Here is a 25,673-nt window from a genome sequence, read left to right as displayed (position 1 = left end):
CTCAGCCTCAGTGGTCCCTTCTTTGTATTTACTCATCACATTTCTATCTCCCCCAAGTGTGATTGATCTACGGTAATCCTGTCCCATTACACCCTGCTCAGCTGAAGGGGATTGCATCTTGCTAATAAGAACTATAACAAATAGCAACAACAACTGACATTTATACAGGGTGTCCCAAGAAACTGAGTAGATTTTTTTTTACCATTGATGGAATGGTGAACTGGTCCAGCCATTCTGGAGAACAATTTGGAACTATCTCCAAAAGTCTATAAAATCATACACCCCCTTTAGTACAGCAATATCAGTACTAAACCTGTATCATTTTCTCCTGTCTGGGTTTCTTTCTCCTGTTTTTCCCCAATATCCTTCTGGGGGTTTCTAACAGCCAATCTTCTCTAAGATACAGAATTTCTAGCAGCTACTCCCTGTCAGATGCTGACACAGATTCCATGCTCCTTTCTCTCTAAGCTTAGAAGATGCTACTATTCCGGAGGAGTCCCTGGTGTATCAGCCTAAAGTTTAAGAAGCAGAAGTAGATTCTTTTCTGTTTTCTCTCCCTCCTCTCCTCTGACCTTAATTTATCAGGTACAAACCTCCCACTTTCCTTTACATTATCCTTATATCTGCAGCCAGATCTTCAAAAAGGTTTGTGTATACATATGTGAGAATTTATAAATATGCACACTATATATGTAGATGTGCATATTATATACACGTGTATATATCTATATGTGTACTTATACATATGCTATTAGCATAGTACCTAGAATATAGTAGGTGTTTAATATTTGTTGAAATATAAGCACATATGTATACACACATTTATTTATTTTCTCCTAATTTTAAAAACATGCAATACAAATAGGTGCACATTGTATATGCACACATATACAGAGTGCCTGACATATAGTAGGTGGATAATAAATGCTCGACACACATATGCATACATATATACACGTGTGTATACACTTAACACAGTGCCTGGAACTTGACAGGTGTTGACATACACACATATCAACATACATATATGTATATATATACAAACATACCCCCCATACAATTATTTACTTTCTCTTATTTTTTAAAACACACACAAATATATCTTTAACAACTAGAAAAGAGGAGAAAACAAAGAGATAAAAGCAGGAAGATGAAAATCTCTTTCAAGATAATTAAATACTTGGGGAGTCTTTGAAATCTGTAGATAATTCAATTATTTCTCTCATCTTCTCCATTTATAATTCCCTCCGTTTTGTTCCTTGTATATTACTGTTCTATGTACAATACCTTCTGTTAGATATATTCTTTTTTAAGTGTCCCTTTATCTCTGTTCTAGCAATGTTTTTTTCTCTTTGGGGAACTAAACAGCCTCAAAGTCTAGTCAAGTATTCATGTCTAGAGTGTTAATACCAGAGAGGACCTTCGCAGGTCCCTATCACAATATAGTACCTAAGCAATATTAAAAAGATGTTAGGGACTGGAGATTCTGCAACCTCTTGTCAACAGACTCATCTTAAATCCCTCCCACCCAGGAATCAAGAAATCTAATGTGTTATCCAACCAGAGTTTTCCTACAGAGTTTAAGTTCATTTTTGATGGTTTTTTGTTTTATTTTTGTTTTCTCTTTGTCTCCAATGGAATCTTAGAATAGACTTTTACATATAGGAATTCATATTTAACTTTCTACAGGCCTCCCACTTACTCCCACCCTATCCCTATCCCTATTCCTACATACATAGTTTAAAAGAAAATAAAATCTCTTTACTCCTTCCTTTAAAAAGGGGGGGGGATGCTTTAAAACACTGATTTTTCTAATTTTTTGTTTGTATAACAGACTTTCTCTTTCTCTTTCCTTCTCTAGTCCCCAGGATCTTCAGAATGATTATTAAGAAAGCAAAAAGTGCATTTCTCATTGTAATCCAGCTTCAACAGATTTGGTTATAAAGGAAACAATGGTGCAAGGTATCATGCTCCTAAATACATACTGGACTGATCGACATTGAACAAATCTTGCATTTTCTTCCCTCCATACTTTTGCTCAGCTGTTTCCTCTACCAGAAATGATTCTCTCTCTGCCTACCTGCTTATCATCCCTTTCTCTACTACAAAACACACCCTCCATCTCTATTTATTGAAATCTTCTATTTCTTCAAGTCCCAGCTGGAAAGGCAGAAATGAGCATCCACCTTTGAACTCCTACAATGCTGATTTTATCACTCTTTCAGCACTTGCCACATACTATCCGTGGTTATTTATGTCTGTTTTATCTCCTTTGATATATTATAAGCTTAACATCAAAGCACTGCATCATCTGTCTTTGTGACCTCCTTGGTTCCTCGCATGGTGGCTGACAGAGAGAGAAACAGCTTGTTATAATTAAAAGAGGTCTGGAATGAGGAGGCAGAAGAATTGGGTTCAAGACCCACCTTTACCCCCTTTGTGACTTTTGGCAAATCGCTCACTCTCTCAGAGCTTCAGTTCCCCCAGCTACAAGACGTGGCCAATAATACTTGCTCTATTTACCTGGACATGAGCATTTAGTGAGCCCTACAGTCCCATAGAAATGCAAGTCATTATCATCTCTGCCAATATGGCTCGGCTACATGAATGTCACCTATTAATAACAGGTATTCAATTAATGTTGGTTCATTGGTGAATGAATGAACCACCAATTATCCCTTGAAATTCCCTTTCTTTGAATGAAGTTCGACTCTGACCCTCCAATTCTTTGCCTGAGTAGAGCTGATGGGGATCATAATTAAAGTGCCCATCCTTCCCCTGTCCCATCCAGGGCTAAGACAAAGGAACAAGCCTCCTGCTTTCCTCACTGCCTGGCTGCAGTAAACTCTTACAGATGCTCTTGTCGTAGAACAGGTCCAGAGCGGGGAAAGGACGTGTTTCACTCTGGCTGGCTTTTCAGGGATGTTCATTGGCTCTTTCTCTCTCTCAGCTTCTTTCCTTCTAGTACCAGGACAGGGCGGTCATTCCCAGGGCCGGTGGTACGCCATGCTCTCAGCGTTTGGGATGATGCGCTAGCCTACACTCCCTCCACAGGAGAGTATCTGAATCCTGCCTGGAAAGTGAAGTGAAGGGGTCTAGCTTTGGTAATGGGCTCTGACTTCAGGGATGTTTTTAGAGCATCACCGGACTATTTCACATGACGAATTCAGCTAGGATTAATCAAAAAAAAAAAAAAGATTTGTTTCCAGCAGGCTATTTTTGCATAAGCATCTACACTAGGCAAAGTACTTTACCAGATGCTCTGAGTGGTATAGACCACTATAATAAATAAATAATAGTGCTTTACATTTGTAAAACAACTTCAACATTTTTGAAGAGCTTTCAAAGGAAGAGCTCTGGCTCTTAGGTCTCTGTTTCAAATTTCTGTTCCAGTACTTAGTCCTTGTGACTGGAAGCAAATCAACTCAGCCCCTGGACTTAGTATCTTATGAAATGAAGGAGTTGACCTATGTGAGTTTGAAGGTCCTTTCCAGCTCTACATCTGTGATACTTTGATTTGATTTTATCTCACTCTGGGTCTTTACCTTGTAAGAACATTTAGACTAAGTAGAAAACAATATATAGAATTTTTCTGTACTGCCATTGAAAATCCATCAAAGGTTACTGCCTGAAATCTGGTTTAAAAAAGTATAATGGGAAGAAATAGCGAGACCAAGAAATGGCTACACACTCTCATCAAATCTCTTTTCTTTCACCTGTTCTAGCTTCTTCCTCTTCTATCACATTCTTTCTTTCCCTTCTCCTCCCTTTATTTTGTATCTACAAGTCTTTCTCTTTCTCTCTCCCTCTCTCTGTGTATATTCATATATATATAAACACAGAATATAGTATATAATATGTAATGGTATATACATATGATATATACACATATATACATATACATACACACACATATATATATACATATATACACATATATAAATACACACCTATATACATATATATATGTATATAAATACACACATATAAAAGTGTGTAGTATATGCCTGCTTCATCTCAATTTTGAAATATACCCTCCTTCAGGGAGCCTTCTTTGACCACTCCCCCACCCCCATCAGATAACAGTATCCTTATCTTTCTCACATCTTCCTTAGAGATAATTCTTTAGATCTCTCTTTTGCCCCTTCACTCCTTTCTTGCATTTTAGGAATACAGAACTGTCCTGATTATTGCTTTTAAAATGACGATGTGGTAGAAATGGATACCTGTTGTTAAGGGGCAGACGTCTCCCAGTCACCTCTTTGAATTATTCAAGCCCAGGGAAATTTTGCCCTGCCTTTGATTCCAGCAGAATCACCCATTCCCATCCTTTGGACTTGTGGAAGAGCCCAGAGAGCTTAAGGAGGTGGAAGAGTCACCTCCATGGAAACTTCGGAGGGAATGCAGGATGAAGACACCTGTGTGGGAGGCTCCAACCTCTCAGCTATCTCCATGGCTCCTGGCCTCTGCTTCCAGTGACTTTTAGGGCAGAAGAGGTTATCCTCTATGCCAGTCATCTGGCCAGTCCCTAGGGGCAGGGAGGGGTGTCTGAAGAAGAGGAGGAGGCTGGGAGAGCTCTTTCCAAACCAGGCAGCATCCCCTGCTAGCGGGTGGTTGTCCTTGGCCACACGAGGTGTCAGCATCATCAATACAGCCATCTACTTCCTTGTGTGCATGGATCTCCGCCCCGCCCCCTCTAAAGAGAGGTAAGCTCTTGGAAATCAGGGACCATCATTCTTTATCTCTGAGTCATCAGAGCTTAGTACAGTGCTATCAAGTGCTCAATAAATCCTAGATGGATGGACGGTGAATAACATAAGACAAATTACAGCTAGGAGAGATATTTGCCACAGAGAGATCATGTTTCACTCCCCACTCCCTTAAAAATAGTTAGATTTGACTTTTATCTTATGGCAGTTCCCGAGCAAACTGGGCTAAGTCCGGCTGCTTCCTTGTCCTAGAACTTTGTTGGACTATGTACCTAATTACAGCCATCAGAACTGTACCTTGTGCTTCTTGTTCTTTTCCTCCCCCCAGAACTTCGTAGAGAATGAACACGGTTCTCTGGAGTGACTGACGCTCACTGGTGCCCAGGATGGCCACAGTGTTAGGACTCAATCTATCAGTTTTGTTCTAAGCTAAAGTGGAAATGGAGCCTCCCCAGACTGGAAGGAGAACCAGACTGGCTGGAGAGCAGAACTGTGTGCTTGGTTTACTGATTCTTCTCCACCAGGTCATGGGGAATCATCATCTCAGAAGAGATTAACCATGGATGCACAGGGAGAGGCAAAGAACTGAAGACTGTTTTGCTCGCTTCCTCTTGCTTCCCCATGATACACCACTCCTAGTGGTACCTGGAGGTGCCCTACCTCAGGAAGCTTCACTCGACCCTCCTGGAAGGAGCAGGTCTGGGGGTCATGGGTACAGACATGGCGGTATTTGCACCAGTGACAACGATAGGGGCTCTCCACACAGGACAGGCACCTGGATGTGGATACAAAAGAGAAAAAAAAGAGAAGGATATCAGTAGGACCCTTTAACTCCAAAGGAAAACTTCTTACCTTCTAGCTAATACTATTGTTTGGGTTTTAGAAGAACAGAAAGCTCGCCTTGCCAGCTCCATCACCTATTCACCACTGACTCTGAGGGTAATAGATATGGAGAAGAAATATATCAAAGCTGGCCACTCTAACTCCCTCATCTTACAAAAGAGGAATTTTTTCTCCTTCGAGGCTAACTGACTTGCTAGGATCACGTAGTCAGAGGTACTCTGAGATTCAAATCTGTGGCCGTAGACACCATTTTCCACTGCACCAGGATGCCTTCTACACCTGTATCTGAAGAGTAAGTACTGACTTCCTATGGCCTGCTTCTTAGACAATCTCCTTCAATGACTTCTCATTTTCTAGGTTTCCATCTTGGGACTTGTGCACGCCAGTTGATGGGGACCTCTCTCAACTCAATATTTACCAGAAGTCTCTGATTTGGAACACCATTCCTATCTTCTCCCATAACAGGGGATGGATCTTTTTGCTCGACCCCTCTCTCTCTTTCCTCCTCTCTCCCCTCTCCCACCCCCACAAAAGGAAGAGAAAATGAAGTAGGGCAGGAAGGAATAACTTACGAATTGTGGACGCTGCAGTTGTAGAAGACAAAACTGGTGCTGGCAAAGGTCATGCCCGTCTCCTTAGACTTGAGCTGCAGCTGGACAATATGGTGATCCCCTGGGAAGGGAAGAGTCAGCCAGGATTAGGACAGGAAGGCTGGGGATCTTTAAACCGACCTTGGTCCAAAATGCAGGTTTATTCTGAAGCGAGGTTCTACCATTATTGATAGAGGTCCCGGGGAATGTAGCCAATAAAAGTCAGATCATTATTGGGCCATTTATACAACAGATTCTTTCATTCATTCTGGAGGTGATGATCTTCCTGTGGACAGTTTCAATTTTATTTCTATTTTTTTTAATCATTTCCTTTGATTTTAGATGAGCTAAATCTCTCGTTTTCCCCCTCTATATGTACAAAGAAATACAGCCACACATACAAATCTGTTATTGCATTATAGATACATACACAATAACTATGGATCCACAAAAGATTTTACACATTTCCCTACACACACACACACACACACACACACACACACACACACACACACACGGGGATACTTCTAATTCCCTTAGACACGGACCCAGAGGATTAAGCTGCACAATCTCACAGCTGCCATGACAAACTTCAATATACCCTAATATGTCAGTATTTGGTGGTTTTGTCCGTATGATCACTCCCTTCACTAAAGGAGATGCTCCTTCCTTTGTAATAAAGGGTTCTTAACATAGGGTCCACAGATCCCCATTGGGTCCATGAATAGATTTCAGGGGGTATATTAATTAGATGTAATATAATATAATGTATATTTTATATAATGTGATAATAATATATCTTTATTTTTATTAACTCCCAACTAAAATTGAGCATTTTTATTAATTATTTAATTACTTTGAAAATGGTTCTATAAGGTAAGCCTTGTCTAAGATCCCTCAGTTATTAAGTAACATTAATGGGATTTGAACCCAGGTCCTCTGACTGGAGAGCCAATGTTCTCTTCACTATCCCACAGTGTAAAATCCATGGTACGTTTTGAGAAGCCTGGCTCATGATGAAGCACCACAATAGAACTTCAGTAGGTATACTATAAGTAAGCAAAAAGTATTTTTTACACATGCTTGACTTCATAGCCATATATACACCTAAAACAGACCTATAAATATAGATCCTTTCCCACCACCTCCTCCAACATTCCCAGATTGAGGGTTCTGTCTGGAATAGGAATCATAGGAAAACATCATCTGGTGCCACTGTCAGAGGTGGAACCTATGTTTAATTCACAGAAGTGACCCCTGGGCCCTGCCACCCCCTCAGCCCCCGAATTCTCTTCCTTCCCTGAGTGCCTCATTAATCAATCAGCATAAAGGAAACTTGACAAGCCTAAATGGGAGGGACAACATGGAATTAATTTGCCCAAGCCAGTTCTGCCCATTGCCAGCTCTGAGAGGTGCTCTCTTTCCAGCCCTGTCTTCCCCATTCCTGGCCCATTGCTAGGGCGATTGGTTGGTATCAGTGGCAGAGCACTGGAAAGGAAGGGGTGGGAGCAGAGGCCCACTGGTGCAGAGAGAAGGTGCAAAAAGCTGATACCAGGACCAAGCCCCCAAATCTTGGCCCTATCGCAGGCTGCCATTTGCCATGACTTTTCCAGCTCTTGATTCTGCTCTTCATTCCAAACTATATCCTAGAGTCATTTCCCTGGTTGTTTTCCCCTTCTAACTCTATTCCCTCAGACACAAGCTCTGTAACCGGCTATAAAAGGCCAAAGGGAGAGAGGGGCTCAGACTCAGATTCAGAATGACAGAAGGACATCTTTTTCTCTTTTACCTCAGCTATCATCTCAGGCTCCCTTTATGGACTTCTGCCTAGCTTGGGAAAGAAAAAGAAGGACCCCAGGTTATCCTGTCAGCCCTTGATGAGAAGGGACGTGCATGTAGATGGAAACCCCATTAGAGGACACTTACCATTCTCAGTGATGATCCGAGGCACTTCCTTAGCTGCAGGGGAGTAGCACTGAATCTGGTTGCCCACCACTAGGCCATCCATTTCAGACAGGTCTTCAAAGGTACAATTGACCCCAGCTGACAGTTCTGGGACATTATAGGTCTCCAAGACCAACTGCAAATTCAGAAGGGATAGGGAGAGATAAGAAAAGAGCAAAATAAAATAAAGAGAGGAGAGGTAAAAAGAGAAAGGGGGGAAGAAAATAGAAAACAGAAATAAGAGAATAGAAGGTAAAAATGAAAGTGAAAAAGACGTAGAAGGAAAAGAGAAAAAAGATAAAAATGGATGAAAGGAAGGAAGGAAAGAAAAGAGAGGAGAACAGAAGAGAAAAAAAGAGAGAGAATGGAAATAAAGAAAATGGAATGGGGGGGAAATCAAAGAATGAAGTGTCAGTGGGGCTAAAAGGGACAAAGTAGCTGTGTTAAGAACCTAGAAACTATAGAATAGGATTTAATCATTGGCAATTGGAGCCCCAATAAAGAAGTCCAATCTTCAAAAAAATTGAGCAAAGAATGGATTAAACCATTAACTGTATAACAAAACTATTAAACCATCACCTTCTCCTCCATCTCCTATGTACTGTATTCATTAAATGGGCGACTGCTCTCCCAGGTTTAATGAGAATTTTGGTGACTCCCTTACTGCAGCATGGACATTCATTCTTTAGTTTTCCCCTGAAGACTCTCCAGGGGTTCTCAAACTACGGCCCACAGGCCAAATGCTGCCTCCTGAGGACGTTTATGTGGCACGCCGGGTTATGGCGAATGGGCCGAGGGGCGGAGACAGAGTGGGAGCTTTTGTTTTTACTATAGTCCGGCCCCTCCCACAGTCTGAGGGACAGTGAACTGGCCCCTATTTAAAAAGTGTGAGGACCACTGCCTGTCTAGACTGTATTCTAGATACCTGTTTCTATTCAACATTCATCCATTCAGTTGGTCAACAAAAGTGTTTTTGTTTTTGTTTTTGTTTTTTTGTTTAACACATTATTCAACACATTAGGAACGAGAACAGTTCGGCTAAGAGCAGGTCTTGTTGCTTGGTGGTCATTTTGAGTATTAAGCTTTTCGGGAGTCACCATGTGCCCAGGTTTCTCTTTGAAGACAGAGACCTTGAGAAAAGCTCTCCAGATTCCCTCCTCCAAGCTCCTCAGCCCGTCCTTACCAGGACATTATACTGTGAAACAGAGATGTTATTGGGATGCACTGTCAGGCGGACACACTGCTTCATCTCCGAGGCAAATCTGCGAGGCTCCCTGGATCTCTCACACCGCTCCTTCCTGGTACACCTGGAGAGAGATACAAAAGCAGTGTGTAACTTAAGATGACAGAAGGGAAGGAGTTCAATTTTTTTAGTAGATTGGAGATTTGCAGAGGGTGACAAGTGGGGGCTGTTGCAGTGCGAAGATAAATTAAAATCTATGTAGTGTTTATAATATAATTATAACACTCACTAAAGTACATGTTTGATGCCCATCTGCATGTGGTAGCATACAAGGTATCGTCCTATGCAAGTTAAACAGATGACGATCCATCCCTTCGAGACAGATAACGGCGATGAAGTCATATTAAGACTCCACAGAAAAATGAATGAGCATTGCACAAATGAATAAATAATACATGGGGGAGCTGTTTATTATGTTGGTGCTGTAAACAAGGCTCTCAGCATTTTAGAGTCTGTATTATATTAGGCTAATATGACCAGGGATTTACTGGATTTTAGGAGAGGCGATTTGATCTCAGAATAGATTAAAAATGATATTAGTTTACATGTAAATAATGTTTTTGTTGTTGATGAAGTCCTTTTTAACATATTTATTATAGCCATACAACAATCTTTTGATGTAGATAATGTATTATTTTGCCCATCTTACAAAGAAATTCTTGCTCAAACGCATATATTAATGTAGTAATCATATATTTATAGGAAAGAACAAAACCAGAAGTAAAACTCAGGTTTCTGTCCTTCAAGCATTTTATGATTCTTATGATTCTGTCACTCCTATTCAAATCCATTTAAAGTGGGGTTCTGCCATGTTTTTATTGAGTATAAGCAACACAGAGCATCTAGGGAGCACAGTGGAGTTCAAATGTGACCTCAGACATTTCCTGTGTGATCCTGGGCGAGTCTCTTCATCTCTGTTTGCCTCAGTTTCCTTATGTGCAAAAGGAGCCGGAGAAGGAAACAATAAACCACTCCAGACAAGAAAACAGCAAACGGGGTCACAAAACGCCAGACATAACTGATGCATCGTGAGAGGAGTCTTTGGAGTTGTACAAGTAGAGGGAAGGGACTGGGAGGAATCATCTACTCTCTTTTAATTAATGGGGGAAAGCTTGTAAGAAGAGGTAGGATTTCAGGAGTTTTTATATGACATCTAAGAGGGATGCTTTCAGTGTGTAGCCTGGGAGAATGGTTCACATTAAAATAATGATCCAATATCTATGGCAAGATAAATGAATGAGTGCTTCTTCCCAAAAGGACAGAAAAAAACAATCAATCATAGGATTTAAAATGGTAAAAGGGCTCTAGAGCTGGACACATGCAAATCTCTCATTTATGGGGAAACTGAGGCTAAGAAATGTTAAGTAACTTGCCTAAAATCACACAGGTAGTGACAAGACCAGGATCTTACTGCAAATTTGGTGTTTATTTTATATATTTTTCACTAGGCCACTTTGGAATTTAGAAATGGATCTGAAACAGTGACAATTTCAGCCCTGATCTTTGGTGGTTCAGGAATTATCCATTTAAAAATATCTGGAAGACAGATTGAAGGCAATTCCGGTCTCAACGTGAAGGCCCATGGAGAAGTAGACATGAAAAGCACAGAAGAGAAGTAACATATTCAGGACAGGATATGAAGGTCAGAGCAAGATCACTCAGCAACAAAACGGATGTGTAGAAAGGACAATGAAGAGGTAAAAATCATCCAAAAGTTTCTTGATTGGAAGGTTGGTGGCAAATCCCCTTGTTGCAATCACAGTCCCTTTTCCTTTGTTCCAACCTACATATATTAGCCCTTTCTGCTGGCAAACCCTGCTTTTATATCTTCTCTTTTCCAGCCTAAATTGTTCCAATTACTTTTCCTCCCAAACACTGTTTTGCAGTCTTCTGAGGATCACTGCGGCTTTCTGAGGGAGGTGTCTTCCAACTCACACCTAAGCCTCTCCTAGGCCTCCCTGCCCAGAAGATGAAAGGTTGGATCTTAACATTGACACCTCAAGTACATTTTCCAGCAGATTGATGGAAGCAACACTGACTGCCTAAAAGTCTGTGGAGTTAATTTAACAGGCCAGCTCCTGTACAGAGAACTCCATTACCTTTAGCCATTAAGCTAATATTATGGACTTTTCCAGGGTGTCTGCAACTGACGTCGCTATTAATAGTGTTATTATGCCCATTAACAGTGAGCCCAAGAGAGTCAGTAAGGCTTTAAATTATTCACTGACTCCCCAACTTTGAAGTTTCCATTTCCAAGAGCAATAAACTGGCCTGCAAAGTGTCTCTGATTAAATTGTAGAGAGAAAATGGAGCTACTCCTAGACCTAACATCACCCCAAATACTAAATTAAGATCAAAAGAGAGGAACCATTGGTATCCTCTTTTTTACTCTCTCAAGGGGTTCACGGACATTCTCTTAGTAGGTCCTAGTGCTACTCCAGTCTTTACTAGCTCAGTGATCTGTAAGGGTATTTAGGGGATGGGGGAGAAATTTATTTAATCCTGGTTCTTCTCCATAAAATAAATTACCCAAGATCTTCCTGAGCTTCCCTTGGAAGTTCCTGCCACCATTAAGGTCCTCTCTCCTTCAACAATGGAAATAGATATGGTTTTATTAATGGAAATTACATTAGAAAAGATGTATTACTATATGCTTTGCTTCTGTAACTGGAGGACCTAAGGGGCTTGTTTAATCTAAATGCAGTTCAATTCTCCTTCATGCCTTGATTGCCCTCTGTTAGAATGGGAGCTTCTTGAGAGCAGGGACGGTCTCGCCTTTCTATGTGTGTCCCCAGAACTTACACAGTATTTTTCACATAGTAAGCACTTAACAAAAGCTTTTCCTCCATCCATCCATCCCCATCCATCCCTACAGCCTTAAACATTAGTCAATTTCCTGCCTTCTTCAATTCCAAGTCAGGCCCAGAACAAAGCTTAGCTTTCCCCCCAATCTAAAGAGGGGAGGTAGGGAAGAACTAGCCAGGGCTCTCTTCTTTTTGTCCAGAGAGGTGGTCAAGTCCAGGACAGATAGGAAAGGAAAGGACAAGAGGAGGAAAAGAGGCATTAATAGTGTCTATGAATAGACTTTCCAATTCCTTATTAGGAGTCCAAGAGGGGCACACAGGGAAGCAACTACCCAAATAAAAGAATATCAGGTTTAAGGTCAGTTCCAGGCATGTTTTGACATTTCTGCTCCCTCTCAGGAGTCCATAAAAGAGGAAACCAGAAGTGTTGAGAATTACAATTGACCTTAAGTGTGATATGATAATGAATGGATCCTTTCTGATGTCTTGTGGGATCTGCCAAGGTACTACACACATTGGCTTACCAAGGAAAATGAATTGTGAGTCTCTTGAGTGGAGCTAGGAAATAGAGAAAGGGTTAACTTATAATTTTGAGATGTTTAAAAAGAAATCCTTTCTTCTTGAGGAGCTCCAGCTGCTTCCCTGAAGTAATTTTCTCCACTGTAGAGAGCCAGGTGGGGGCCAGGGAAGCGATTAATCTACCCATTTTCTATGCAGGGGAAGCAAGGCTCTGAGAGACTGCAAAGAGCACGCCCAAATAACATCAAATCTACACATGTACATCCCCACCACACTAGCTAATAGTAATTGAGAAAGCAGACACCAGAGAAAAGCCCTTCAGGGCCTCAGAGAGAGAGGCAACAATACTTAGACTTGCTACTCACTGTGATCCCCTTTCTCTCCTCTGCCTTGCTCTGCCTCCCCTGCCTCTCAGCTCTTCCTAGCCTCACAGTGCAAGGTGCTTAAAAACCTCTAGGAAACCAGGCTCCTGGGCCCTACTAAAGGTGTTATTATTCAAGTCAGTGGTTCCAATGAGATTATCCTCTCTAATGAAGCAGCTCCCTTGGCCCTCCCCTAAGTCTGAACTTTCACTGCAGGAGAATTCCCAGCCAAGTGGAAAATTAGAAGGGAGAGGAAGGGAGAAGAGAAAGGGGTGAGAGAGAAGGAGAGAGGTGGTGATTAAGTTCTCTCAAAATTAATTCCTAAACACAGTGATGGAAATATTAACTCCCCGTGCCAATGGCTAGGCAAGCAAATTCTTATTTACAAAGGGGGTGGAGCTGAGCTCTTTCTGGGGTCCCAGGTGAGTACATGCAATCACCGCTGACCCCTCTGTCACATGCTGACCCTCTAGCTCCTTGGGGCATTGGATGTTGGGATAGCCAGCCATCTTCTGCAACCAAAGATTATCCCAAATTCGTTTTGTTTGATGTTGGCTCAGAATGCTCTAGTCAGATTGGAGATATGTGCTTTGGGGAGAAAATGTATGGCAAGCAGGCAATGAAGAGCAGACAAGATAATGAAAAGATTCTAAAGGTAACCTTGAGAGAAAAAAGTGGAAAAGAACTAGTAGAGCCCTTTCATCTAGAGAAGAGAAAACACGGAGGTTTAACAATATGTAATCTTCAAATCTTGGGGAGCTGATAGTAAGAAAGACAATGATCAGCTGTTCCTGCAGTTCTGCTGAAGTTTAAATTAGCAGAAAATGGTTTATTCCAGAAAGAGACAGGTTTTGCAGTGGATAAAGTGTTCAAATTAGAGTCAGAAGGAGCTGGATTCAAATCCAGCCTCTGACACTTCCTAACTGTGGGACCATGGGCAAATATGTAGTCTTTGAGAGCTTCAGTTTACCCACCTATGCAATAGAGGAGACAATGATTTTCCTCAATTAAACAAGCATTACCAAATGCTTACTGTATGCAAGATTATGTTGGGAACACACAGATGAACAGAATTACCCATCCTCATTCAACCTCACAAGGCTCATATGAGATTTCTATCATGCAAAGTGCTTGGTCAATTTGCTAGAACTAAGAGAGAAATCTGAGTTCTAGCAGTCTGGCCATGGCAGATAGCTTGTCTACAAGCTAGGAAGACCTGGGTTCAACTATTTGATCCTAGATAAGTCATTTAACAACTCAGGACTTTCTGGGCAATGATCTAATACTATCTAATACTAATACTCTCAGGGGGCAGCTGGATGATGCACTGGCTTGAAATTAGGAAGATTCATCTTTATGAGTTCAAATCTAGTCTCAGACATTTATTAGCTATATCCACCTGGGCAAGCCATCTAACCTTGCCTCAGTTTCCTCATTTGTAAAAGGAGCTGGTGAAGGAAATGGCAACCCCCCCCAGTATGTCTGCCAAGGAAACCCCAAATGGAGTCAGACTTAAACACAACTGAAAATGACTTAACAACAGAAACAAATGCATTTCAGACAAATTAATGAACATATTGGGAGAATGAGGTTCTACCAAGCTAGGCAGAAACATCTGAGTTCAGATCCAGCCTCAGGCAGCTACTAGGCAATGATCTCACCTCTGTCTGTCTCAATTTCCTCAAATGTAAAATGAAAATAATAATAGTACCATGTACTTCCTAGGACTGTTGTGAGGCTCAAATGAGATAATATTTTTAAACCCTTAAGCACAGTGCCTGGCATAATAGTGCTATTTAAATACCTGGAAGTCTGTTATATCAATGACATAAAAGAACAAGTCTTTATTTCAATCCTATTATTAATACAAAATGTGTAGGACTTTGCAGTGGGTATTCAAGGAAATCATTGGAGATGGAGGGACACCTATAGAATTCTTATAGAACTCAAGTATAAATGCAGGATTAGGTGCCTCTTCTGAGCCACTGGAAGGCCAAGATTCAGTGAATCCCCTTGTATTCTCCAAAAGATTTGACTCTTCTCTATTTTCATTGGAAAAACTCTAAAAGGAAGAAGGAAGATGCTTTAATTTTTTATATCTCATCTGCTTGGTAGATTCACTGCCTTCTTGTTATTGCTACTAGCCTGGGAAACCCATCATGGTATAAAGGAAAGAGCACCTGGTCTGGCGCCAGATCAGGTGGGTTTAAACCCTATCTCCAATAGTTACAATAACCTTTGACAAGTCGCCCTTCCCAGGTTTGGGATATGGAATATCTCAATATAGATATAGGATATAGAATATATCCTATTAGAATAACAGAGGCTAAGGAGACTAAATTAGATGTTCTCTGAAAACCCTTCAGGATATAAATAGCATGAGCCTATAAACGTGACCTCTCAGAAGCAGGAAGGTACCCCGAGAGAGAGGTAAGAGGTAGCGTATTCCCAAAAGGCCACAGTATTACCATCACCTTGATCACCATCTCCCCTAAAGTCAGGGTGAAGGGACCCCAGAATTCTGTCACTAAGAATCCTAGAAATGGAAGCACCCCGTTCCCCAATCATTGTCCCTGATTCCAGCTTGACCCCATGCCATCACCCAGGGAAACAAACTTTGTGCCCTGGACACTACCTCTGCAGGTGTTATGGCGAGGGAAGGGAACAAGCATTTTTAGGTGCCTAATGTGTGCCAGGCACTGTGCTGAGTGCTTTCCCAATATTTCTTAGTCTCTGACTCCTCGGCAGCCACAGAAAAAGTTATTGCCACCCAAGTCTTTGGCACTATCAAATGTTCCAACATCAGAGACAGATTTGGTTTTTAGCGATAGAAATGGCACTAAAGATGATGCATTACCTCCCATCTGCCTCAAGACCATCTGACCTGCAGCTGAACCTGTGATATATGTTGTTTCCTTCTATTAGATTGGGAACTCCTTGATAGTAACCAATCAATGATTAAACATTTAAGTGCCTATTATGTGTCAGGTGCTGCGCTTGGTGCTAGGAACAGATATTAAAAAAAACCGAAATAATGGAAAAACCCAATTCTTAAGATGCTTATAGTCTAATGAGCAGGATCTGTCTTACTTTCCTATTTGTATTTCTAAGCTTTTGCCCATAGTAAGCTCTTAATAAATGTTTCATTCATTCATCTAGTTTCCTCCTATAAAATGGGGATCACATCAGCTTGCTATCATTATGAATCATTATGAAGATCAAGAAAAATATCACACTATAAACTAATCTCTGGCCCCACCAATGCCCAAAGACAAATGTGTTTCCCAGCTTCTATTGCCCATTAGGGCTTCTTTTCTCAAAGCAAAATTCTCAGGTTCCTCAATTAATTTTTATATGGTGTGGGTTTGAGTCTCCTGGACATAAAAACTATGGAAAGGGGTGGGATTATGTGTAGGGGAAATGATGAAGATTGCTGTAACTGTCACCATTACTGGCATGCAGGGGAGAATATAGGTGAGAGAATGTTGCTTCCAACAACATGGTACAGTAGAAAGGAGGCTGAATTTCAACCCTGATTTTGCACAGTGATTAGCCCATAATTGGTACTTAATAAATGCTTATTGCTTGAATGTGTGACCTCAGACAATTATGTGACATTATGTGACTTTATAAACTCAGTGGGCGTCATCTGTGAGAAGAGGGCTTTGGATTGTTAACTGGTAAGCCTTCTTCTAGTTCAAATCTATGATCAAGTTGTAGAATTGTTTGGGAGATCTGATTGTGAAAAGAGCCGCAGATCCAGGTGAGCTTATGGAACTCAGGAAGAATGCAGCTGCATGGTTTGGGATCCTGGGGAGACTCTCCTGTCATAGATATGTGACTGCGTATTTCTCCCATCACAGGAGATGGAAGTCAACTCCACTTTTTCTCTTTCTGGGGTTCCTTCTGATTGGGCCTAATCCCTCATTAGTAGGGGGGAGAGGAGGGAGCAGTATCACTTTTCTGGAACAGATGAGGCTGTGATAATAAAGCCTCTCCAAGAGAGTCTAGGATGCATCATCTAGGATGATGTCTGAGGTTTGGACCGATCAACCTTGGGCATGAATTTCAAACATAATAGTAATTCCCTTTAAGGCTGTTTGTGAGAGTGGCGGTGGGAAGGACGGAGAGGCACCTGCTCCAGAGTCAGTTTTCTCTGATTTGAGTTCCCTTCTAGTCACAGAATTGTAGAAACTCAGATCTAAGTTTCTACTACTAGGAACTGGAACTCCCCACCATGAATGGGAAACACCTCTACAGCATCTCTGATAAGCTGATCATTCTTCATTTGAAGCTTTCCAGTGAAGGGAATCCACTGTCTCCAGAAGGCATCCCTTTCTATTCTAGGGCAGCTCTAATTATAAGGAAATTTTCCTTCACACTGAGCCTCAAACTATTTCTTCCATCCACTGCTCCTAGCTCTGTCCTTTGGGGCCGAGAGGAATAAGCAGAATCTCACTGTTATGTAACGTTCTTTCATGTATTTGAAGATGGCTATTATGCAGCAACCTCCTCTCTCCTGCATCCGATGGAAAAAAGAAAAGAAACAAAAGACCTCTCATTTCTAGGGCACTTTAAGGTCAACTAACCATTTTTCTGACACCATATCTGCACGACCATGTTAGAACTATAGATTTAGACGTGAAGGGATTCCCAGACACCAAAATCATGTACAACCCCTTAATTTTACAGATGAAGAAAAAGGCATAATGAGTTTCAGTGATGTTCTCAAAGTCAAATGAATGGTAGAAATCAATTTTCTCAACTGTAAAATGGGAATCATAATAACTTCCTAGGGTTGTCATGAGGATCGAATGAGGTAATTATCCATAAAGTACACAGTGTACCTGACTTATAAGAGAGGTGAAAACAATGCAAGTCATTATCATTATTGTTGTTAGGTGGGGTTTCTTTGGGGTGGCTAGATGGTGCAGTAGATAAGAGTGCTGGGCCTGGAATCAGGGAAACCTGGGTTCAAATCCAGCCTCAGACACTAGCTGTATGACCCTGGGCAAGTCACTTAACTCTGATTGCCTCAGTTTCCTCATCTGTAAAACAAGCTGGAGAAGGAAATGGTAAACAACTCCAGTATTTCTGCCAAGAAAACCCCAAATGGGGTCACCAAGAGTCAGACACAATCGAAATGACTGAACAATAACTAGCTTTTTTTTTTAACCATGTCACATGCATCTCAAAAACCAATGAAGAAATGAAGTCTCAAAGACAAGAATTTATGTGCAAGGTATATAAAAGCTAGAATGGACCTTAGAAGCTTTTCTTCAAACTGTGAATCTTATGTCTTAATGAAGAATCCACTGGACTTGGCCCTTTTCAACAATGAGGTGATTCAGGATAGTTCCAATGGTTTAGAGAGCCATCTGTATCCAGAGAAAGGACCGTGGGAACTGAGTGTGGATCACAACATAGTATTTTCATCTTTTTTGTTGCTGTTTGCTTGCTTTTTGCTTTCTTTCTCATTTTTTTCCCTTTTTGATCTGATTTTTCTTAGGCAGCATGATATTTGTGGAAATATGTATTGCACCTTTTAACATATATTGTATTATCTGCCATCTAGGAGAGGGGCAGGAGGGAAGGAATAAAAAAAAATTGGAACACAGGGTTTTACAAGAGTAAATGTTGAAAATTATCCATGCATGTGTTTTGAAAATAAAAAGCTTTAATAAAAAAAGAAAGTATTTTACACCCCCCCCCCAATCCACTGGATTGAAGAATGGAAGTGGGAAGGGGGATGAATTTTAATTTTTCTTCACTTTGGGGAAGGGCAGCATGTTATGGAGTAAGAACTCTTTTCCATATGAATGGAAAGAATAATTCAAGTCTCCATGAAGCCTACTAACTCACTTCTTTCTAGGGTTGTAGTTTCCTCATCTCTAGGAATGAGATCATCTCTAAGGATCATTAGGGCTCTACCCTTCTGTGGGTTTAATTAAGGATGCTAGAAAGAAAAATTGGAGTGGGTTTCCTCTTCTTACTTGGACCCACTGATGGATTTTCTGAATGCTGAAAGAGGCAATGAAGAAGGAGCAATATGGGGGAGGGCTCATAGGAGGAACTTGGAAACCATCTGATTTTCCAAAGAGAAAACTGCGATCTAAAGGGGGTAATTGCCCAAGGTCACAAGGGAAGAAAATGGCAGGAATGAGAATCCCACCCGTGTCTTCTGACTTCAAATCTGTGTCTTGCCACTGTGCTAGGAAGGCAGCAGCTACAGCATGTCAATTCATTTGGTACAGAAACGAGTCTGTAACAAGCAGGAGATTCCCAATTACTTGCTGTGCATCTTCACAATTACCCCAATTGATTCCAATCAGCCTTTACACCACAGATAGTTTATCTAGCAGCAAAGCATTTCAGGGACAGTTCATATGGACAGTCTTTATCCCAGCCTGTGAGGGCTGCACAGGTTTTGTCACTAGTAGTGGATTAATGCCTCATACCGTGTATGTGTGTGTGTGTGTGTGTGTGTGTGTGTGTGTGTGTGTGTGTGTGTGTGTGTTAGTGTGCAGGTCCATGTGCAGGTATTCATGAGTATAGATTGAGGTCTCCCCCTCAAATGGAGAGCTGTATGGGCTCTCCTCCTCCCCCCAAGATCATCAGGACCATTGGTGTAGAAGAGACATATAGAGGTCATCTGTACTACTGAGCTCTTCTACATATATGAAACTAGTATCATTTAACTGCCATCACCTGGACAAGCAGACTAAGTTGTTTAGCCGGATAATGGCGATAGATTTGTCCAATTAGTGACATTGTCTTTTTCCCCTGACTCTAGTTAGGACTGTACTCAAGTTATCCCAGAAAAATAAGTAAACTCAATATCCTTCCATGTGTTTCAAATATTGGAAGATTGCAATTGTTCTTCCCTTGGGAAGAACAATACCTTCTTTTTGCATTTCTCTTCTTGACCTCAAGGAGTCTAACAGGTAAAATCTTATCACTCTAATGATACAGGGGGGATAATACCAATAATAATGGCAGCAACTAACATTTATGTAGTGCTTTCTATGTGCCAGGCTATGTGCTAAGCAAACACTTTGCAATTTATTTTCTTGTTTGATGCAATTATTATTCCCATTTTATAGATGGGGAAAGATCCCTGGATTTGGAGACACAGGACAAAAGATCAAGGCCTATACCCCAGTTGTCTCCCTTCTCTGGGCCTTCACATTTTTGCTTGTAAAATTGAGGAACAAGATGATATATGTCATCTCCCAAACCACCGTAACACTTCCACATGTGTTAAACTTTCGAACTGCTTTCTGTCTATTATCAGACAAGTGTGAAAAATGACTGTACCACAACAAGGCAATTATTACATGATAGAGCACAAAGATTGAGGGATTGCATGGCTAGTGGATAGGAGACAGGAATTGGAGTCAGGTGGACCTGGGTTCAAATTCTGATTTGCACACTTGCTAGTTGCGTAATCCTGAGCAAAATCACTTAACTCTTCTGTTCTAGTTTCCCTCTTCTGCAAAAAAGGAGTGGGTGGGTAGGTTCATTCCCAGTTCTAAACCGATGATCCTGCAATTTTGCCCTTTCTCTTTAGAGATGTTTCAGGCCCTACACGATGGGGCTGTATCTTTAGACCTTGTAAAGCAATCCTAGACCATCTAGGTATCTTTGAGAAGAAAGGATAGGGGCTGTAAGTAAAAGCAACCAGGAAGTTCTCCTTCCCCAGAGGGTCTCTTCAACAAAAATATCCCCTCAGCCACCCAGCCAATTAATTTGCAAAGCTACTTCAGGGTACAGATTATAAAGTTTGAGTAGACAAGTTACAGTTATACGGTGTCAAATTCATAAAGATACAGAATTTTAATACTGGAAGGGACATTAAATCATTTAATTCAGTCCCTTCATCACTACAGAGAAATACAAGTGAATCACATACGTTTTCACTTCTAAGTTGTCTAGTTCCTTCATCTTCCTTCCTCAGGCTTCTCTTCTTCCATTCTCTCATGTTGTCCTGACTAGACACCCCCTGTGTCATTCACACAATTCCTCCCGCCATCTGACCTAGGCCTTCTAAAACAGGTCTGCCACAAAGCCGTCACCGCCACGCCTTTCAGTTAGGAACTTCAGCACTTTTTCTTACTCTTCAGTTGGCTTGTAGTCTTGAAGATTAACCTGGTGGGTGACCAGCCCCATGGCTTCCTTATAGGGAATATGAAGACAAAAGTTCCTGCCTGGGACAAAGTGACTTCATGGTCATCTGGCTGCTAGATTCACTTGGGATTTTCCTTAAAAAGTGATTCCAGATTTCTAGGTATATCTAATTTTTAGTGTTCCCTAACAAAAAGTATCATGGACACTTGTAATCAGTAGGATTCAATCATGAATAGAAAGCCAGTGTTTTTTTGGGTTTTTTTCCTGATGTACAAGAACATACTCCAAAAGCTTTCTGAGTCACCAATTAAGCACTGAAATCTACCAAATTATCCTTTTCCAAAAAGAAAAAAAAAAAACCCACAATGTCAAGCAAGATAAACATCATACACATGTATTCTGGGAAAAAATCCTTGATTTTACTAAGAACTGGCAATGACTCAGGTACCAATGATCACAACATCTCAAGAACTGGACCGAGTATTCGGAAAGGGCGGGCTAATTACACTGTGTTTTCCCTAGTTTGGGAGCTAAGGAATCATCTTTAACTCTTTCCTCCCTGACACGCCCCCTTGTCCAATTATATTCTTGCAGAATCTCTCACTTCCTTTCCATTCACACCAGTTCCACTTGTCCTGTTCTTGTCACCTGTCACCTGAACTGTTACCCCAGCCTCCTAACTGGGTCTCTCCTCCCCAATCTATTCTGCCAAATCCATGTCTGACCATGTTAGGATTAAGAACTTTCAGTGGCTCCCTATTGCTGCTGAGATAAAATACAACCCTTTCTGTCCTTTGCAATAGAGTTCCAGCTTATTTCCCAGGGTGAGTACACATTGATCCCACTCACATGCTCCACACTATAGTCAAATTAACCCATTTGTTGTTCCCCTACATTATATTCCATCTGCTGCCCTGTGCCTTCCAATAAGCTGGCTTGTCCATTCTCTATTAGGGTTCTCTAGTAGGATGAGTGAAATGGAAATTTCCTGGGCAAAAAGGGGTCAGGAGTAAAAATACTTTCGGAAGCCCTGGCCTAGACAATGAGGCAGTAGAATGCCGCACAATTTCTCTCTAACCTAAAGCGAACACTCAGGCTGCCTGTACCTTGAGAATGAAATAGAGGCAAATAAAAACGTCTGTGTCCTCCCCGGAGAAATGGGAATATAAATACACCCAAGGATAAAGTGGGAACGCTCAGAGAAACGGGCATTTAGAGGTCAGGCCTTCCCGAGAAACCGAACTGGGGAGTCTGGGCATGGAGGGCCACTCCTGCCACCCGGCTCTGGGTGGGCTACCGCTCCTCACCTCAGGGCCTGGGGGAAAAACATTAACGGAGGAGAGGGAGGCAGCTTTAACATAACTAACTCTTCATTTTCTCCCCATGAATTATTCACTTTGTGTATTAACTGAGCACGCTTTAGTCTCAGTTTGTCTTCTGAACATATGGAAACACCTGGCTCACCTCCCGTTATTGGTTAGTTTATACTCTGAGAACGGGAACTCATTTTTGTGTAAGTCCAATTGGGAAGGCAAATCATGTGCAGAACAATATGTGGGTGTTTGTCCTTAATAAAGCTTCTTAACCTGGGGCCGGGAAGTAGATGTCAGGGGATCTGCACATTTTTAGACATCTGTTGATTACTGTATTTCGATATAATTGGTTTCTTTCAAAATTCTGTACATTTAATTTTAGTCATTTAAAAACATTATCCTGAGAAGGGGTTCATGGGCTTCAAGTGGCTGCACAAAGAAGGTAAAGAACTTCTAGTCTATAACATATGTATATACTTTTTTTTCAGTCATGAGAATTTGTGAAACTCTCAATTGAGACATAGAAGGGTTACCCTTACCAAATAAAATCATAGATTCTGGAAATATTAAAGGAATGGATGTAAAATAATACTCCCAAGCCAGTGGGGGTGACTTTTTGGATTATCTGGCTATTTGGAATTTCTGCACCATTTAAATGCACTGATTTAAATCAGTGATGGAAAGAGAATCGGGGTTTTCAGTAATATCCCGATTTATATGGTGTTTAAAGTTTGCAAAGTGCTTTCCTCACAAATACCCTTCAGAAGTGTTAGGGAGCTATTCTTATCCCTGTTTTACAGATTGTAAAATGAAATGAATGAAACTCCAAGGGGAAATGACTGGTCTGGGACCACACCCCAGGCTCTAGAACCCAGTCATCCACCTACCTCAGGCTACTTGGATCCAGAGCCTCTTCACCAAACTCTATTGGTTCCAGCTCTGCCACATGGGTGACCTGGGGGCTGCCCCAATTTCCCTGGGCCTTAGCTCCCTCCTCTGCATGGGAATGGGGTATGAGCTTCACATCTCTGAAGTCTGTTGAACTGTACCATTCCATGATTTTCCTTTTCAGGGTTCTTGTCTCCCAAGACAGGAGAAAGCTATATTCAGCCCTTTCCTTCCTCCTCATTCCCCTCAAACAAGGCGATGGATCTGAGGACCTCTCCAGCACTGATTGATTAGCCCCAGGGCAAGCCAATTTCCTGAAAGTTAAGTGGGCTGACTTCAGGCGGCAATAACTTCCAAGCTATCAAAGTGAAGTCAAATTCAGCTTCCTGTACACTCTGGCTCATGGGAATATTTTAGTGAAATTAAATCCCAAAGAGTTTAGAGAGAGCGCAGAGTAAGAGACCAGGAGGGAGAGTAGGGAATCACAAATACTTTCCCATTCCCTAAGTATTTAAAAAGTAGCAGACATTTTATTTTAAAGGCAAAGCCTGTTTTGGCAACTTTTCCAACTCCTTTTTCTGGTCCCATACAGACCCCCATCCTTGGGGTATAGTTTGGCTATCTATCTATATGGTACGATTTTAGGGTGCTAGAAAGATCCTCTCTGAATATCTTCCCTACAGCCAATATTGGGAATCTCTTTAACAAAAGATAAAATGTTTCATTCACAGGATTATAGCTCAGTCAGGTAACACTGACTTGAATATATTTTAAGGTTTAAGTTACTAATTTCAAATCATTTCTAGAAAAGCAGATGGAGAGAGCACTGAATCTTGAAGTTAGAGGTTTGGGGACGTCTACTATGAAGCTAACAAGAGGACAATTTAGATACTGACCACAAAAACGACTATGAAAACCTCAGTTCTATGATTAGTCCAATGACCAGTCACGTTTCTGGAATACTGATGAAGAAGCATGCTTCCCACATCTTAGAGAGGTGCAGGTATACTTCCAAAATTTAAGGTGTGAATTTGATTGACCTGACTATACTAAAAGGTTGTTGTTACAAGCAAGAGCTTCTATTTTGGGTGAGAAGAGTTGTGTGTAAGGAGTTGGTGGGTAGGACATCAAATAAAAAAAAGAAAAAAATTAAAAGGAGAAGCAATGATGTATTTTAAAACTATACAGATAATTGAAGGAGGAAGTTCAGAATGGGACTCAGATAGGTAGGACAGTTTTATTCCTATCATGTTCAACTTAATTAAAATATTAGAAGTCCAGTTTCATGTAAAATACACACATTATTTCAATTTCTGTTCCATTAATCAAACACTAGGTATCCTTTCTGTTTTTAGATCTGAGGCCCTCTATGAAGAGCCTTTTGTAGGCAGATCATTGTGCCAGGTATTGGGAATAAGACAGAGGAATGGGACATATACCTAGAGAAGTATGACATACTATCAACAACTTTACATTCAAAGAAGTGCTAGCTCAAGTCCCAGGAGGAAGTCCATAAGAGGTTCAAAGAAGACATTTCCTGGAGGAGGAAACACTTGAGTTGGGATTCAACAACTTTTATCAACACATAATAATGATAATCTATATATTTATATAATAAATACCTACTATGTGGTAAACACTTTACAGATATCATCTAATTTTATATCAAATTGAATATAGCCAACACAATAGATGGCAGCAGGGTCACAATACAAAAAGATCTTGACAGCCCACAGCAATGGATCCAATCTAATAAGATGAAATTTAAGAGAGAGAAGTATAAGGTCCAATAGGTAGGTTTAAAAAATCAACTGCAGAAGCACAGAATGGCAAGTTCCAAGGTATTTTGTGTTTTGTATTAGCAATACAATATGGGGGCCAAAAAGATTATTTTGTCTTAGGCTACATCTGATTAAAATGCATGATTTCCAGAACTGGGAAAGTGACAGTTCCACTTAACTGTGCTTCAATCAGCCACCATTTGCAATATTCTTTACTACCTGTGTGTCTTCAGTCAGGATATTGAACATCCCCAGACCTCAGTTTCCCCATCTCTAAAATGAGGGATTGGATCAAATTACCTTTAAGGCCTCCAGCTCTGCATCTGATGAATCTCAGGTCTGAATGTCACATATTAAGGAAGGCATGGACAAACTCTTTCTCTTTTCTTTCTTTCCTTTACTTTTCCCTCTTCCTTCCTGTAGTCTCTAATTTCCCCTTGCTCTAGTCTAGGTGAGGTTGACGATTGATTTAAATTTGTGACATATGCTGACTAGACACCTCACACTCCCAAGAGGCCCAAAGGCAAGAGGTTGCTGTGCTCATTCCTCC

General features: G+C 41.0%; 1 protein-coding gene across 1 annotated transcript in view; it reads right to left on the bottom strand.

Moving 5' to 3' along the window:
• The window catches only part of PLXNA4 (plexin A4), a 627,987-nt gene that overhangs the window by 124,617 nt on the left and 477,697 nt on the right, over positions 1-25,673 (bottom strand). The window contains exons 6-9 of the mRNA XM_074269561.1: positions 9,270-9,393; positions 8,069-8,222; positions 6,125-6,224; positions 5,370-5,484 (exon numbers count right to left, since the gene is read on the bottom strand). Of these exons, the coding sequence (XP_074125662.1) occupies positions 5,370-5,484; positions 6,125-6,224; positions 8,069-8,222; positions 9,270-9,393 (493 nt within the window). The remainder of the gene's footprint in view (positions 1-5,369; positions 5,485-6,124; positions 6,225-8,068; positions 8,223-9,269; positions 9,394-25,673) is intronic.

The sequence above is a fragment of the Sminthopsis crassicaudata genome, chromosome 5 (genome assembly GCF_048593235.1).
Source record: "Sminthopsis crassicaudata isolate SCR6 chromosome 5, ASM4859323v1, whole genome shotgun sequence".
In the NCBI taxonomy this organism is placed as follows: Eukaryota; Metazoa; Chordata; class Mammalia; order Dasyuromorphia; family Dasyuridae; genus Sminthopsis; species Sminthopsis crassicaudata.
This window is presented reverse-complemented; position numbering and strand designations above follow the sequence as displayed.